The sequence below is a fragment of the Oncorhynchus kisutch genome, linkage group LG23, assembly GCF_002021735.2.
Source record: "Oncorhynchus kisutch isolate 150728-3 linkage group LG23, Okis_V2, whole genome shotgun sequence".
Taxonomy (NCBI): domain Eukaryota; kingdom Metazoa; phylum Chordata; class Actinopteri; order Salmoniformes; family Salmonidae; genus Oncorhynchus; species Oncorhynchus kisutch.
In genome coordinates this window covers 45,799,690-45,814,373 of record NC_034196.2, presented here as the reverse complement: position 1 = coordinate 45,814,373, position 14,684 = coordinate 45,799,690, and the positions used below count along the sequence as shown (strand labels likewise).

At 41.9% G+C, this 14,684-nt stretch overlaps 1 protein-coding gene across 1 annotated transcript in view; it reads left to right on the top strand.

Annotated features, from left to right (window-relative positions):
• The window catches only part of LOC109881724 (netrin receptor DCC-like), a 351,830-nt gene that overhangs the window by 238,271 nt on the left and 98,875 nt on the right, over positions 1–14,684 (top strand). Inside the window, 4 exon segments of the mRNA XM_031802667.1 lie at positions 63–201; positions 4,307–4,414; positions 6,828–7,022; positions 13,367–13,399. Of these exon segments, the coding sequence (XP_031658527.1) occupies positions 63–201; positions 4,307–4,414; positions 6,828–7,022; positions 13,367–13,399 (475 nt within the window).

Genomic DNA, 14,684 nt, shown 5'->3' with positions numbered 1-14,684 from the left:
TAAGTGACGTGTTTGCCGGCAACAGAACCATTGTTGAACTCACTTCCTGTTTCTTTCTCTAGTCTGCAGACACAACAGCCCTCAGCCACTCCGTCACTGGCCTTAAGCCAAACACCATGTACGAGTTCGCTGTCATGGTTACCAAGGGCCGCAAGTCTAGCACGTGGAGTATGACCGCTCATGCCACCACTTACGAAGCAGGTGAGTCCTCTCTCTCTCTCTCTATCTACAGTATCTACCCTCTCTCTGTGTCTCTCTCTCTCTCTCTCTCTCTCTCTGTGTCTCTCTCTCTCTCTATCTGTGTGTCTCTCTCTCTCTCTCTCTCTCTCTCTCTGTCTCTCTCTCTCTCTCTCTCTGTGTCTCTCTCTCTCTCTCTCTGTGTCTCTCTCTCTCTCTCTCTCTCTCTCTCTGTGTCTCTCTCTCTCTCTCTCTCTCTCTCTCTCTCTCTGTGTCTCTCTCTTTCTCTCTCTCTCTCTCTCTCTCTCTCTCTCTCTCTCTGTGAAAAATAACTACCACACAGCCTGTCATCACCACTAAATCTCTCTCTCTGTGTCTCTCTCTCTCTCTCTCTCTCTCTCTCTGTGTCTCTCTCTCTCTCTCTCTCTCTCTCTCTCTCTGTGTCTCTCTCTTTCTCTCTCTCTCTCTCTCTCTCTCTCTCTCTCTCTCTCTGTGAAAAATAACTACCACACAGCCTGTCATCACCACTAAATTATATGTATTCGCTGCAACTCCAATTATTCCTATGAAATAGTACAGCGTGTGCTTCCTAAATGTCTACATTCATTTGTCAACCCAATCCTTTTTTAGAAATGCATTGACATTCTATGCTTTTTAGTATAATGTGCTGCTGTGGAAAAGCTCTGTTGTATCAGCCACTTAATCAAAGTCAATGCCAGTTCCCTTTTGGTGTAACACACTTGTGTGTTCCAAATTAAACCCTATTCCCTATATAGAGCACTACTTTTGATGCACTACTGTGCCTTTTATGGTGTGGGAATGGACACACAGGAACATATGAAAATGGTTTGATGTAAGAACAAACATAGTTAGAAATTCAAACGTTTAAATAAAAACCACACAACTGTTTGTTGGATTGGAAGTCCTGGGGTAGTACTTTTAAAAACAAAGATTTTGATGTTTAATTTAGTTTCATAATTTAGTTGTTTTCAGCGGAGAGTGTTGGTCTCAGAACGTGTGCAAGATACACTCAGAAAAAAAAAGATGCTGTCTAGAACCTAAAAGGGTTCTTCCACTGTCCCCATAGGAGAACCCTTTGAGGAACCCTTTTTAGTTCCAGGTAGAACCCTTTTGAGTTCCAGGTAGAACCCTTTCCACTTCCTGGTAGCCTAAGAACCCTTTCGGAGTATATATTTATGCTGCAATCAGGGAAGCCTGTCCACAGATCACATTTCATTACAGAAAGACACGTTTTTTTACAATTCCCTTTTGTTTTGCCAATAACAGACTGTGTTGTTAGAAGGTCTCCTGGGGAGCGTTGCAACCAGCAGGAGGAATGAAGCACTGTGTAACATTACCATTGCATTTCATTCAACTGGAGATTACATGGACCTGTGTGTTAAAGCAAACTGGAGATTACATGGACCTGTGTGTTAAAGCAAACTGGAGATTACATGGACCTGTGTGTTAAAGCAAACTGGAGATTACATGGACCTGTGTGTTAAAGCAAACTGGCAACCAAAATATAAACATATGAAAAAAAACGACCACGTTTTAAAGTTTGACCCAGGTGCAGACAGTGTTGAAGTCTAAGGCATTGCAGCTCAGTGCTTGAGGCATCACTACAGACACCCTGGTTCAATTCCAGGCTGTATCACAACTGGCCGTGATTGGGGAGTCCGACAGGGCAGTGCACAATTGGCCCAGCGTCATCCGGGTTTGGTCGGGGGGGTTGGTCGTCATAGTAAATAAGAATGTGTTCTTAACTGACTTGTCTAGTTAAATAAAGGTTAAAAATATATATTTTAAAATAGTTACACATTTTATATACGGAGTGTCCGGGGATATTTTACCTCTGTTCTTGATAAGGAATGACCATGTCAGACCATTTTCTTTTAAATACAATAATACAATAACAGAAAAACAATAACAGAAACAAATACAATAATATTAGTTGGCTACACCATTAGTTTTCCTTCATACAACGTGTTTACAACGTGTTTACAACGTGTTTACAATGTGTTTACAATGTGTTTACAACGTGTTTACAATGTGTTTACAATGTGTTTACAACGTGTTTACAATGTGTTTACAATGTGTTTACAACGTGTTTACAATGTGTTTACAATGTGTTTACAACGTGTTTACGTGTTTACAATGTGTTTACAACGTGTTTACAATGTGTTTACAACATGTTTACAATGTGTTCACATCGTGTTTACAACATGTTTACAATGTTTTTACAATGTGTTTACAACGTGTTCACATCGTGTTTACAACGTGTTTACAACGTGTTTACAATGTTTTTACAATGTGTTTACAATGTGTTTACAACGTGTTTACAATGTGTTTACAACGTGTTTACAACGTGTTTACAATGTGTTCACAACGTGTTTACAACGTGTTTACAATGTGTTTACAACGTGTTTACAATGTGTTCACATCGTGTTTACAACGTGTTTACAACGTGTTTACAATGTGTTTACAACGTGTTTACAATGTGTTCACATCGTGTTTACAACGTGTTTACAACGTGTTTACAATGTGTTTACAATGTGTTTACAACGTGTTTACAATGTGTTTACAACATGTTTACAATGTGTTTACAATGTGTTCACATCGTGTTTACAATGTGTTTACATCGTGTTTACAATGTGTTTACAACGTGTTTACAACGTGTTCACAACGTGTTCACAACGTGTTTACAACGTGTTTACAATGTGTTCACAACGTGTTTACAATGTGTTCACAACGTGTTTACAATGTGTTTACTATGTGTTTACAATGTGTTCACAACATGTTTACAATGTGTTTACAATGTGTTCACAACGTGTTTACAATGTGTTTACAATGTGTTTACAATGTGTTTACAATGTGTTCACAACGTGTTCACAACGTGTTCACAACGTGTTTACAATGTGTTTACAATGTGTTTACAATGTGTTTACAACGTGTTTACAATGTGTTTACAATGTGTTCACAACGTGTTTACAACGTGTTTACAACGTGTTTACAATGTGTTTACAACGTGTTTACAATGTGTTTACAATGTGTTTACAATGTGTTTACAATGTGTTCACAACGGGTAAATTGCCGCAGTAGATTTGCCGTGGTAAATGAGGAAATACATTATTTCAGTTGAATGATTGTCAAATAGCTAAACCCGCACTAAGTCTGCTCAACAAGCAAGATGAAACTATTCCTATGATAAAACACACCAGCTGCTGAACGTATCATAACAGCCTTTTGGTAACAAGGAGGACTAAGATAACACCCACATCATCTTGTAGGGATAGATAATCAGGTGACCAATAATGGTTGTAACGGAGATCAGCCGTGTAGGTGAATATAGCACTTATTGATGGTTTAACGAGAGATCAGCTGGCGATCCTCTGGTTGCCATCGATGGTTGCCATTGGCCCCTTTATGTCTGGCCAATTAAACGCTGCGATATGACATAGATACAGAAAGTAAACAGCATGGGTACATTTTTGCGACAACGAAGAGCGGTGAAGCGCGATGCTCAACTTGTCCTCTGTTTTCATGCCCTGGCTATGTGTGACTGTCTCACATCTCTCTCGTCTAAATATCTGTGCTCGTAGCAACGCCGTTTCACAGAGTCTACCTTTAAGGACAATGCAGCCTGTGCTGTGGCAGTTTACTGTACTGAGAGGATACAATTAAACCTCAGGATTAATTAAACCTCAGGATTAATTAAACCTCAGGATTAATTAAACCTCAGGATGAATTATGCCTCAGGATTAATTCAACCTCAGGATTAATTATGCCTCAGGATTAATTCAGCCTCAGGATTAATTCAACCTCAGGATTAATTCAACCTCAGGATTAATTAAGCCTCAGGATTAATTATGCCTCAGGATTAATTAAACCTCAGGATTAATTAAACCTCAGGATTAATTCAACCTCAGGATTAATTCAACCTCAGGATTAATTATGCCTCAGGATCAATTCAACCTCAGGATTAATTCAACCTCAGGATTAATTATGCCTCAAATCAGCATCAATGTGTGATGACGTGATGACAGAATTAGGACCGATGTTGTTTGTGGTATAAACTTGACCTCTGACCCTTACTTCCTGTTTCTCTCTTATCCTGATTGGCTGACAGCTCCCAGCTCCGCCCCCAAGGACCTGACGGTAATCAGTCGTGAGGGGAGACCCAGAGCTATTCTGATTAGCTGGCAACCCCCCATGGAGACGAACGGACGGATCATGGGTAAGAACAGAAGTACTGGTACTGTCTCCACCCTGGACCCTTTATCTAGTCTATAGTACTGTTACTGTCTCCACCCTGGACCCTTTATCTAGTCTATAGTACTGTTACTGTCTCCACCCTGGACCCTTTATCTAGTCTAAAGTACTGTCTCCACCCTGGACCCTTTATCTAATCTATAGTACTGTTACTGTCTCCACCCTGGACCCTTTATCTAGTCTATAGTACTGTTACTGTCTCCACCCTGGACCCTTTATCTAGTCTATAGTACTGTCTCCACCCTGGACCCCTTATCTAGTCTATAGTACTGTTACTGTCTCCACCCTGGACCCTTTATCTAGTCTATAGTACTGTCTCCACCCTGGACCCTTTATCTAGTCTATAGTACTGTCTCCACCCTGGACCCTCTATCTAGTCTATAGTACTGTTACTGTCTCCACCCTGGACCCTTTATCTAGTCTCCACCGTGGACCCAAGCACTACCCTCCCCTTCTCCCATAGAAGACCCATAGTCCTCCTCCTCCTCCCTTCCTCTCCTTCTCCACCCCTCCTTTCCTCCCTTCCTCTCCTCCACTCCCCCTCCCTTCCTCTCCTTCTCCAGACCTCCTTTCCTCCCTTCCTCTCCTCCCCTCCCTCCCCCTCCCTTCCCTTCCTCTCCTCCCCTCCCCCTCCATTCCTCTTCCTCCACCCCTCCTCTTCCTCCACCCTCTCCCCCTCTTTTCCTCCACTATTCCCCCATCCTCCTCCTCTCCACCCTTCTCCTCTCCTCAATGTTGTAAATCAGTCTCCAGTAATGATCCTGATGACGACTGAAGTCAGACTACGGCCAATAGAGTGCTCCCTGCGGACAGAACTGTGTGTGTGGTAGATGGATGCTGTTTACTTGTTCCCTGCTCCCCACACTAACTATGTGGGAACACAGTCAGTCAATCTGTCCTTTGGGACACAGTCAGTCAAATACCAGGCTTCTACTGCAATCTTTAAAGACTTTTTTAAGGCTGAATGACCTGGAAGGTATCAGGTTATCTCTGCTTGTCGCACTGAATGACCTGTAGGGTATCAGGTTATCTCTGCTTGTCGCACTGAATGACCTGGAAGGTATAAGGTTATCTCTGCTCGTTGTACTGAATGACCTGTAGGGTATCTCTGCTCATCGTACTGAATGACCTGGAAGGTATCAGGTTATCTCTGCTAGTCGTACTGAATGACATGGGAGGTATCAGATGATCTCTGCTCGTCGTACTGACGTCGTCGTACTGACGTAGAGGTCTGTAAGGTATCAGGTTATCTCTGCTCATCGTACTGAATGACCTGTAGGGTATCAGGTTATCTCTGATCATTGTACTGAATGACCTGTAGGGTATCAGGTTATCTCTGCTCATCGTACTGAATGACCTGTAGGGTATCAGGTTATCTCTGCTCATCGCACTGAATGACCCGTAGGGTATCAGGTAATCTTTGCTCGTCGTACTGAATGACCTGGAAGGTATCAGGTTATCTCTGTTCATCGTACTGAATGACCTTTAGGGTATCAGGTTATCTCTGCTCGTCATACTGAATGACCTGTAGGGTATCAGGTTATCTCTGCTCATCGTACTGAATGACCTGTAGGGTATCAGGTTATCTCTGCTCATCGTACTGAATGACCTGTAGAGTGTCAGGTTATCTCTGCTCATCATACTGAATGACCTGTAGGGTATCTCTGCTCATCTTACTGAATGACCTGGAGGGTATCAGGTAAACTCTGCTCGTCGTACTGAATGACCTGGAGGGTATCAGGTTAGCTCTGCTCGTCGTACTGAATGGTCATTTCTTGTGTTCCACATATTCTCTCCTGGTGTATAATGTCTCTAGTGATTACTTGTAAACAATGAAAATAACACTAATTGTGAAGATACCGCTGTTGATTCTGTAGACTGTAGACTACATGACTCAGCTACCTGTTATGATGTAGAGGTCTGTAGACTACATGACTCAGCTACCTGTTGATTCTGTTATGACGTAGAGGTCTGTAGACTACATGACTCAGCTCGTGTGCAATAGAATGACGTAAGGTTCCCTGGAACATGACTAAGAGCATAAAATTAAAAAGATAAGTAAACCAAAACAGTTGTTGCAGCGGGGATGATTCCTCAGTGTGTTGTATTGTCTTTGTGACCTGCCAGGCTACATCTTATTCTACATTGGACAAATCTCTAGCCTGGTCACAGATCTGTTTTGTGCTGTCTTGTCAACTCCTATAGTAATTGTCGAGGGTTGTTACTTAGACTCTCTCTGTGTTGTTATCTTTCTAACACACCGGGCTTTCTCTACCAGGCTATATCCTGTACTACACCCTGGATAAGAACACGCCTATAGATGACTGGGTTACGGTTAGGGTTAATCAGTCTTCCTCTGTGTGTTGTTTCTCTACCAGGCTATATCCTGTACTACACCCTGGAAAAGAACATGCCTATAGATGACTGGGTAATGGAGAGTATCAGTGGAGACCGTCTGACCCACCAGGTGATGGACCTGAACCTGGACACCGTCTACTACTTCAGGATCCAGGCTAAGAATGCCAAGGGAGTGGGTCCCCTGTCAGACCCCATCCACTTCAGGACTAACAAAGGTACGGGATGAGCAGCCTATCGTTATCCTTTCTCACAGTTGCTTTCAGCCTATCGTTATCCTTTCTCACAGTTGCTTTCAGTCTATCGTTAACCTTTCTCACAGTTGCTTTGAGCCTATCGTTAACCTTTCTCACAGTTGCTTTCAGCCTATCGTTTATTTCCTCTTGATTCTGGCCATCCTCCAACCAGGATTTATTTATGGTTCCATCCACACCTGTTATTCCCAGCTAGCCTCTGACATGATCTCCTTCCACACCTGTTATTCCCAGCTAGCCTCTGACATGATTTCCATCCCCACCTGTTATTCCCAGCTAGCCTCTGACATGATTTCCATCCACACCTGTTATTCCCAGCTAGCCTCTGACATGATTTCCATCCCCACCTGTTATTCCCAGCTAGCCTCTGACATGATTTCCATCCACACCTGTTATTCCCAGCTAGCCTCTGACATGATCTCCTTCCACACCTGTTATTCCCAGCTAGCCTCTGACATGATTTCCATCCCCACCTGTTATTCCCAGCTAGCCTCTGACATGATTTCCATCCCCACCTGTTATTCCCAGCTAGCCTCTGACATGATCTCCTTCCACCTATCATGGTTTGCTTGTAAATAAACAATCAATAATATTGGCCACGCTTGGTACTTTGGTGTTACTCAGAAGTCTTGCGGTGTAGTTTACAGTGCCTTCAGAACCTATTCATAGTATTTTCACAATAGCCGATAATGACAAAGTGAAAACATGATTTTAGAAGTGTTTGCAAATGTTTTTTGAAAATGAAATACAGAAAATATCTCATTTATATAAGTATTCACAGCCCTGAGTCAATACTTTTGTAGAAGCATCTTTGTCAGCGATTACAGCTGTGAGTCTTTCTGGGTAAGTCTCTAAGAGCTTTCCACTCCTGGATTGTACAACATTTGCCCATTATAATCTCTGTCAAATGGATTGTTGATCATTGCTAGAGAATCATATTGAGGTCTTGCCATAGATTTTCAAGTGGATTTAAGTCAAAACTGTAACTCAGCCACTCAGGGATATTCACTGTCTTCTTGGTAAGCAACTCCAGTGTATATTTGGCCTTGTGTTGTAGGTTATTGTCCTGCTGAAAGGTGAATTCATATCCCAGTGTCTGGTGGAAAGCAGACTGAACCAGGTTTTCTACTAGGATTTAGCCTGTACTTAACTCCATTCCATAAAATTTTTTTCCTGACAAACTCCCCAGTCCTTAATAGTTACAAGCATACCCATAACATGATGCAGCCACTACTATGCTTGAAAATATGGAGAATGATTCTCACTAATGTGTTGTAATGGATTTGCCCCAAACTTAACACATTTTTTTGCAGTATTACTTTAGTGCCTTCTATTGGAATATTTGTATTCTGTACATACTTCCTTCTTTTCACTCTGTCCTTATAGGTTAGTATTGTGGAGTAACTACAATGTTGTTGATCCATCCTCAGTGTTCTCCTATCACAGCCATTAAACTGTAACTGTTTTTAAGTCACCATTGGCCTCATTGTGAAAACTCTGAGCGGTTTCCTTCCTCTCCAGCAACTGAGTTAGGAAGGACACCTGTATCTTTGTAATGACTGGGTGAATTTATACACCATCCAAAGTGTAATTGATAACTTCACCATGCTCAAATGGATATTCAATGTCTGCTTTTGTAAAAAAAAAAAAAATCTACCAATAGGTGCCCTTCTTTACGAGGAATTGGAAAACCTCCCTGATCTTTGTGGTTGAATCTGTGTTTGAAATTCACTATTGGACTGAGGGACCTTACAGACAATTGTATGTGTGGAGTACAGAGGTGGAGTAGTCACTCAGAAATCATGTTAAACACTATTATTGCATGCAACTTGTGTGACTTGTTAAGCAAAGTATTACTCCTGTCCTTATTTAGGCTTTGACATAACAAATGGGGTTAAATAATTATTACCTCAAAGCATTTCAGCTTTTAATTCCACTTTGATGTTATGGGGTATTCTGTGTAGGCTAATGACAATAACATCTAAATGTAATCCATTTTCAATTCAGGCTGTAACACAACAAAATGTGGAAAATCTCAAAGATTGAATAATTTCTGAAGTTAGATCCAGTCGCGTTAGCACACTGTTTGTCTTCATCACTGTAGGTCAATGGAAACGAGCTAACGCTGTGCTAAATTCTACTTCATCACTGTAGGTTAAGGGAAACGAGCTAACGCTGTGCTAATGCTACTTCATCACTGTAGGTTAAGGGGAATGAGCTAACGCTGTGCTAATGCTACTTCATCACTGTAGGTTAAGGGGAATGAGCTAACGCTGTGCTAATGCGACTTCATCACTGTAGGTTAAGGGAAAAAGTGCTAATGCTACTTTATAACTGTAGGTCAAGGGAAATGGGCCAATGCTGTGCTTATGCTACAACATCACTGTAGGCTAAGGGAAACGAGCTAACGCTGTGCTAATGCTACTTCATCACTGTAGGTCAAGGGAAACGAGCTAACGCTAAGTAGCGTCTCCCCTGCTAATATAGTCCTGCAGGAGAACATTAATTAATGTGCTGTTTAGCATCTGTTGCACACAGTGAACAGTGAACGCGGAAGTGCCAGGTGGATCTGTCACACTCTGACCTTATATATCTCTGTTTTTCTTTATATTTTGGTTAGGTCAGGGTGTGACGAGGGTGGGTATGCTAGTTTTAGTATTGTGTAAGGTTTTTGTATGTCTAGGGTTTTGTAGGTCTAGGTCATTTGTATGCCTATGGTGGCCTGATATGGTTACTAATCAGAGGCAGCTTTTTATCGTTGTCTCTGATTGGGGTTCATATTTAGGTAGCCATTTTCCCTTTTGTGTTGGTGGGTTCTTGTCCTATGTTTAGTTGCCTGTCTGCACTATCCATATAGCTTCACGGTTCGTTTTTGTTAGTTTGTTCAGTGTTTCATTCTTTAATAAAGAAGAATGTATGCATACCACGCTGCACCTTGGTCCGATCCTTACGACGAACGTGACCGAAGAACCCACCACAAAAGGACCAAGCAGCGGGTTAATGAGGAGCGGACATCCTGGGCCCGACAGAAAGATGAGTGGAGGACATCCTGGACAGGTGGAGATAGCGCAGGAGGAACGGTGATGATACGAGGGGACACGGTTAGCACAGAAGCCCGAGAAGGCAGCCACAATAAAACATTTTGGGGGGGACACACGAGGAGATTGGCTGAGGTAGGTTGGAGACCTGAGCCAACTCCGCGTGCTTACCATAGGGAGCGTGGTACTGGTCAGGCACCGTGTTATGCAGTGGAGTGCACGGTGTCTACAACGGGCCACAGTCCGGAACCTCCAACGACGGGCCACAGTCCGGAACCTCCATGACGGTCCCCAGTCCCGAGACACAGTGTGCAGAGCCGGCTCAGGATATCCTGGTCCAAGGAGGTGTACTGGAGACCAGGAGCGCTGAGCCGGCACCATCCGTCCTGGCTGGATGTCCATTCTAGCCCGGCAAATGCGAGGAGCTGGAATAGAGCGCACTGGGCTAGAATAGCGCACTGGAGACACCGTGCGTGTCTCTGCATAACACGGTGCCTGACCAGTTACACTCCCAACGAGGAGACCAAGGCGCAGCATGATTGGAATACATTCTTCTTTTATTAAAACTAAATAAACAAAACAACAAAATGAACGTTATCTAACAAGTGCTGACATGCAACTAACCATAGACAATAACCCACAAAACCAAAATGGAAAATGGCAACCTAAATAGGATTCCCAATCAGAGACAACGATAAACAGCTGCCTCTGATTGGGAACCAATTCAGACCACCATAGACCTACATTTACCTAGACAATATCAAAACCCCATAGATGTACAAAAAACCCTAGATAAGTCAAAACACACATACCACCCTCGTCACACCCTGACCTAACCAAGATAATAAAGAAAACAAAGAGAACTAAGGGCGTGACACATATCCTGGGCCAGTGTTCATAAAGCATATCAGAGAGCTGAACTAGGATCAGTTTTGCCTTTATACATAGATTATTCTGAATAGGCTGACATAATATAATAATCTGATCCTAGATCAACGCTCCTAACTCATTTACAGTAAATGATAGAGAACCTCTGTTACAAGTTTTCAATATGAATCATTGTTATTATGTCTTACTGTAGTTGAGCTGTCAGAAAATGTATTTAATTGCTGGTCTGCATTTATACATGTCATTCTCCTCAGCTCACTTCTGTGGGTGTTCAGTGCTTTGAGCCTTTTGTATCCTATTGAGGGAGCACGGAAATGGAAAAATAGATTTTAGAGTGTCGATCAAATGTAATAGAATAAGGGACAAGAGAGCAAGACATTAAAAAAAGCTATGTACACACTATTCATATATACATATTGTTATATACGGTACAGTTACATTACATTTTTAGATAGAAGCGCTGTGAAACAAGATGTTATTTATCTGTTTTTTTTTAAAGCTAAACCTGCTTTTTTGCCAGAGTGGTGGCAGAGCATTCCACGACGACACGGCTCTATACAAAACTAAGGGACACATTAAATCTTTTTTTTGGGGTTTGGCCATAGTGAAGAGTCCCATCTGAAACCCATCTGGTGCTGCTGTCTGTTGGAAGTGTATGCAAATAGACACACAAATGTTTCCTAGAAAGACTGGAAGACAAAGTAGTCCATTTCTCCTCAACCCTCAACCGTAAAAGACATTGATGCATGTTGTAGATGTTAGTTCTGGCCGGCAGGTTGTTGGATCGAATCCCCGAGCTGGCAAGGTACAAAATCTGTCGTTCTGCCCCTGAACAAGGCAGTTAACCCACTGTTCCTTGGCCGTCATTGTAAATAAGAATTTGTTCTTAACTGACTTGCCTGGTTAAATAAAGGTAAAATAAATTATTATTATATTATTAGTTAAATAAAGGTTACATTTCTTTTAAAGGTCAAGGCGTGCTGTTTTGTTTTGAGCTGCAGCTTTGCTAGATCTTTCTTTGCTGCACCTGATCATATTACAGGACAATAATCAAGATGGGACAAGACCAGAGCCTAAACAACAAGTACAGAGGATCTTTGTGTCAAAATCGCAGATGGTTTATTTTCTTTTTCTTTTTACAACAGACATCCCCCATCTTCACAACAACTTTGTCAATATGTCTTGATAACTGACCATCCAATGTTGCTCCTAGGAGTTCAGCTTCTCCAAGTTGTTCAATGGTCACACACCCTTTATGTACAACACCAGTTGAAGTCTAAGAGAATGTTTTGAACCTAATACAATGCCTTTGGTTTTTAGATGTATTTAAGACCAGTTTACTGTAAATTACTCATTCTGACAATAGACTAAGAGTTTCAGTGAGCTCACTGGCTGTAGGTGCCGATGTGTAGAATGTGCAATCATCAGCATACAAAGTGATTTTAGCTTCTCGTAAGACAAGTGGCATATCAAAATAAAGAAGAGCAACGGCCCAAGGGAGCCACCTTGAGGGACACCGCACAGTACATATCTGATGTTAGGGAAGCGTCCATTAAAGAATACTCTGAGTTCTACTGGATAATTAACTCTCCAACCATGTGATGACAGGTGATGTAAAGCCATAGCAAGTGAGTTTTCTTCAATAACAATTTATGATCAATAACATCAAAATGGCTGCACTGAAATTTAACAGTACAGTTCCAACTATCATCTTATTATTCATTTCCTTTAGCCAATCATCAGTCATCTGAGTCAGAGCAGTAGAAGTTGAGTGCCCTTCCCTATATGCATGCTGAAAAGTCAGTAGTTAACTTGTTCTTTCAAAAAAAATTGTTTCAAACACAATTATCTCCGTCAGTTTACTAAGAACAGGCAGCAAACTAATTGGGTGGCTGTTAGAGCCAGCAAAGGGTTCTTTACTATATTTAGGTAGTGGAATTACTTTCGCTTCCTTCCAGGATAATATAGTGAAGGCTTTTGTTCCATAGAGTCAATGCGGACAAACGTTCCTTTTGGCTTCGGTTAATAAAGGCATCGGGGTGGTGATAGTCTGTTAACATTCTCAATAGTTTTCCATCTAGGTTGTCTATACCAGGTGCCCTATCGTTATTGATGGATATCAAATGTGTTTCCACCTCCTCCCCATATACTTGACCACATTTTAATTATTAGATCTTCAATACAGAAATAGCATCACAGACACCATCTCTCGGTCTGTCATTTTCTCTCTGTTTCTCTCTGTTTCTCTCTCTCTCTCTCTCTTCACCCCATGGCAATCTTCACCACTAAATTGTTATTTGTTATTTCTCTCTCTCTCTCCCCCTTCTTTCTTTCCCCCTCTGTATCTCTCTTTCTCTATCCCGCTCTCTTTCTCTCTTTCAGTGGAACATCCAGACAAGATGGCCAACGATCAAGGTAAGAAGCCACACACAAACACAGACCCACACAAACACAGACCCACACAAACACAAACACAGACCCAGACCCTCACAAACACAGACCCACACAAACACAGACCCACACAGACACAGACCCTCACAAACACAGACCCACACAAACACAGCCCCACACAAACACAGAACCACACAAACACAGACCCTCACAAACACAGACCCACACAAACACAGACCCACACAGACACAGACCCTCACAAACACAGACCCACACAGACTGTCACAAGGATGATTGTGCCATTTGTAACCATTAACATCTCCATAATTGCACTGCATTCCTATGAGGACAGAAATACTGGAAGTGTTGATCCGTACTCCCTCCGACATCACTTCTAGCAGGTGAAGGGTACTAAGGCCTAGTTATCTTCAGGGAACAGGGAATGAGCCAATTAGCTGGCTGTTTTAATAAAGCATTACCACCATGGAGAAAAAAAGAAGGAAATTCAAATCTCTTTTTTTTCTCTCTTTCTCTCAAATTAAAGCATGAAACAGACGTTCTCTCGCCTCTGATAATTCCCCGTTGGAAAATCTCAATTGGAAATGGGGTTTCTAATTGAACCCTTGGAGTGGTAAATTGTTGAGGGGGGGGGGTTGAGAGGTGCGGAGGCACCTTTTGCTATTTTTAAAGATAATAGCGGGTGTTAAATGTCAGTCATTTCATTTCACTCTGTGCATTCCAAATGGTACACAAAATATATATATATATATATGTGTTTTGAGGTACACTACTTCCGATCAGAACCCCTATGGTCCGTGGTCAAAAGTAGTTCACTATATAGGGAATAGGGTGCTATTTTGGAACATAACCACTGGCCATGGCCGAATACCCATCACATGTGTGTCCTAAACAGTAAGCCGCGGGAAAATAAATACAGTTTAATATAGTAATATACATTCTATACATAGGCCATAATAGTATGTAACATTTCTTAAATCGAGTAAACTTTTTGAAATGCCTCTGGATGTCCTACTCATGTTAAAAACAGCTGATCAAATTAGACACGGGGCTGTGCTTCCCGAAATTGTTACGGTTTTCTTCCGTGGAAAGAGAGTCGAAACCAAAATGCAGCGTGGTTAATACGATGTTTAATGACGAAGAACCACGATCAATACAAAAACACTAAACGTAACGTGAAAACCGAAACAGCCTAAACTGGTGTAAACTAACACAGAGACAGGAACAATCACCCACCAAACACTCAAAGAATATGGCTGCCTAAATATGGAGACAACGAGAATCACCTGCC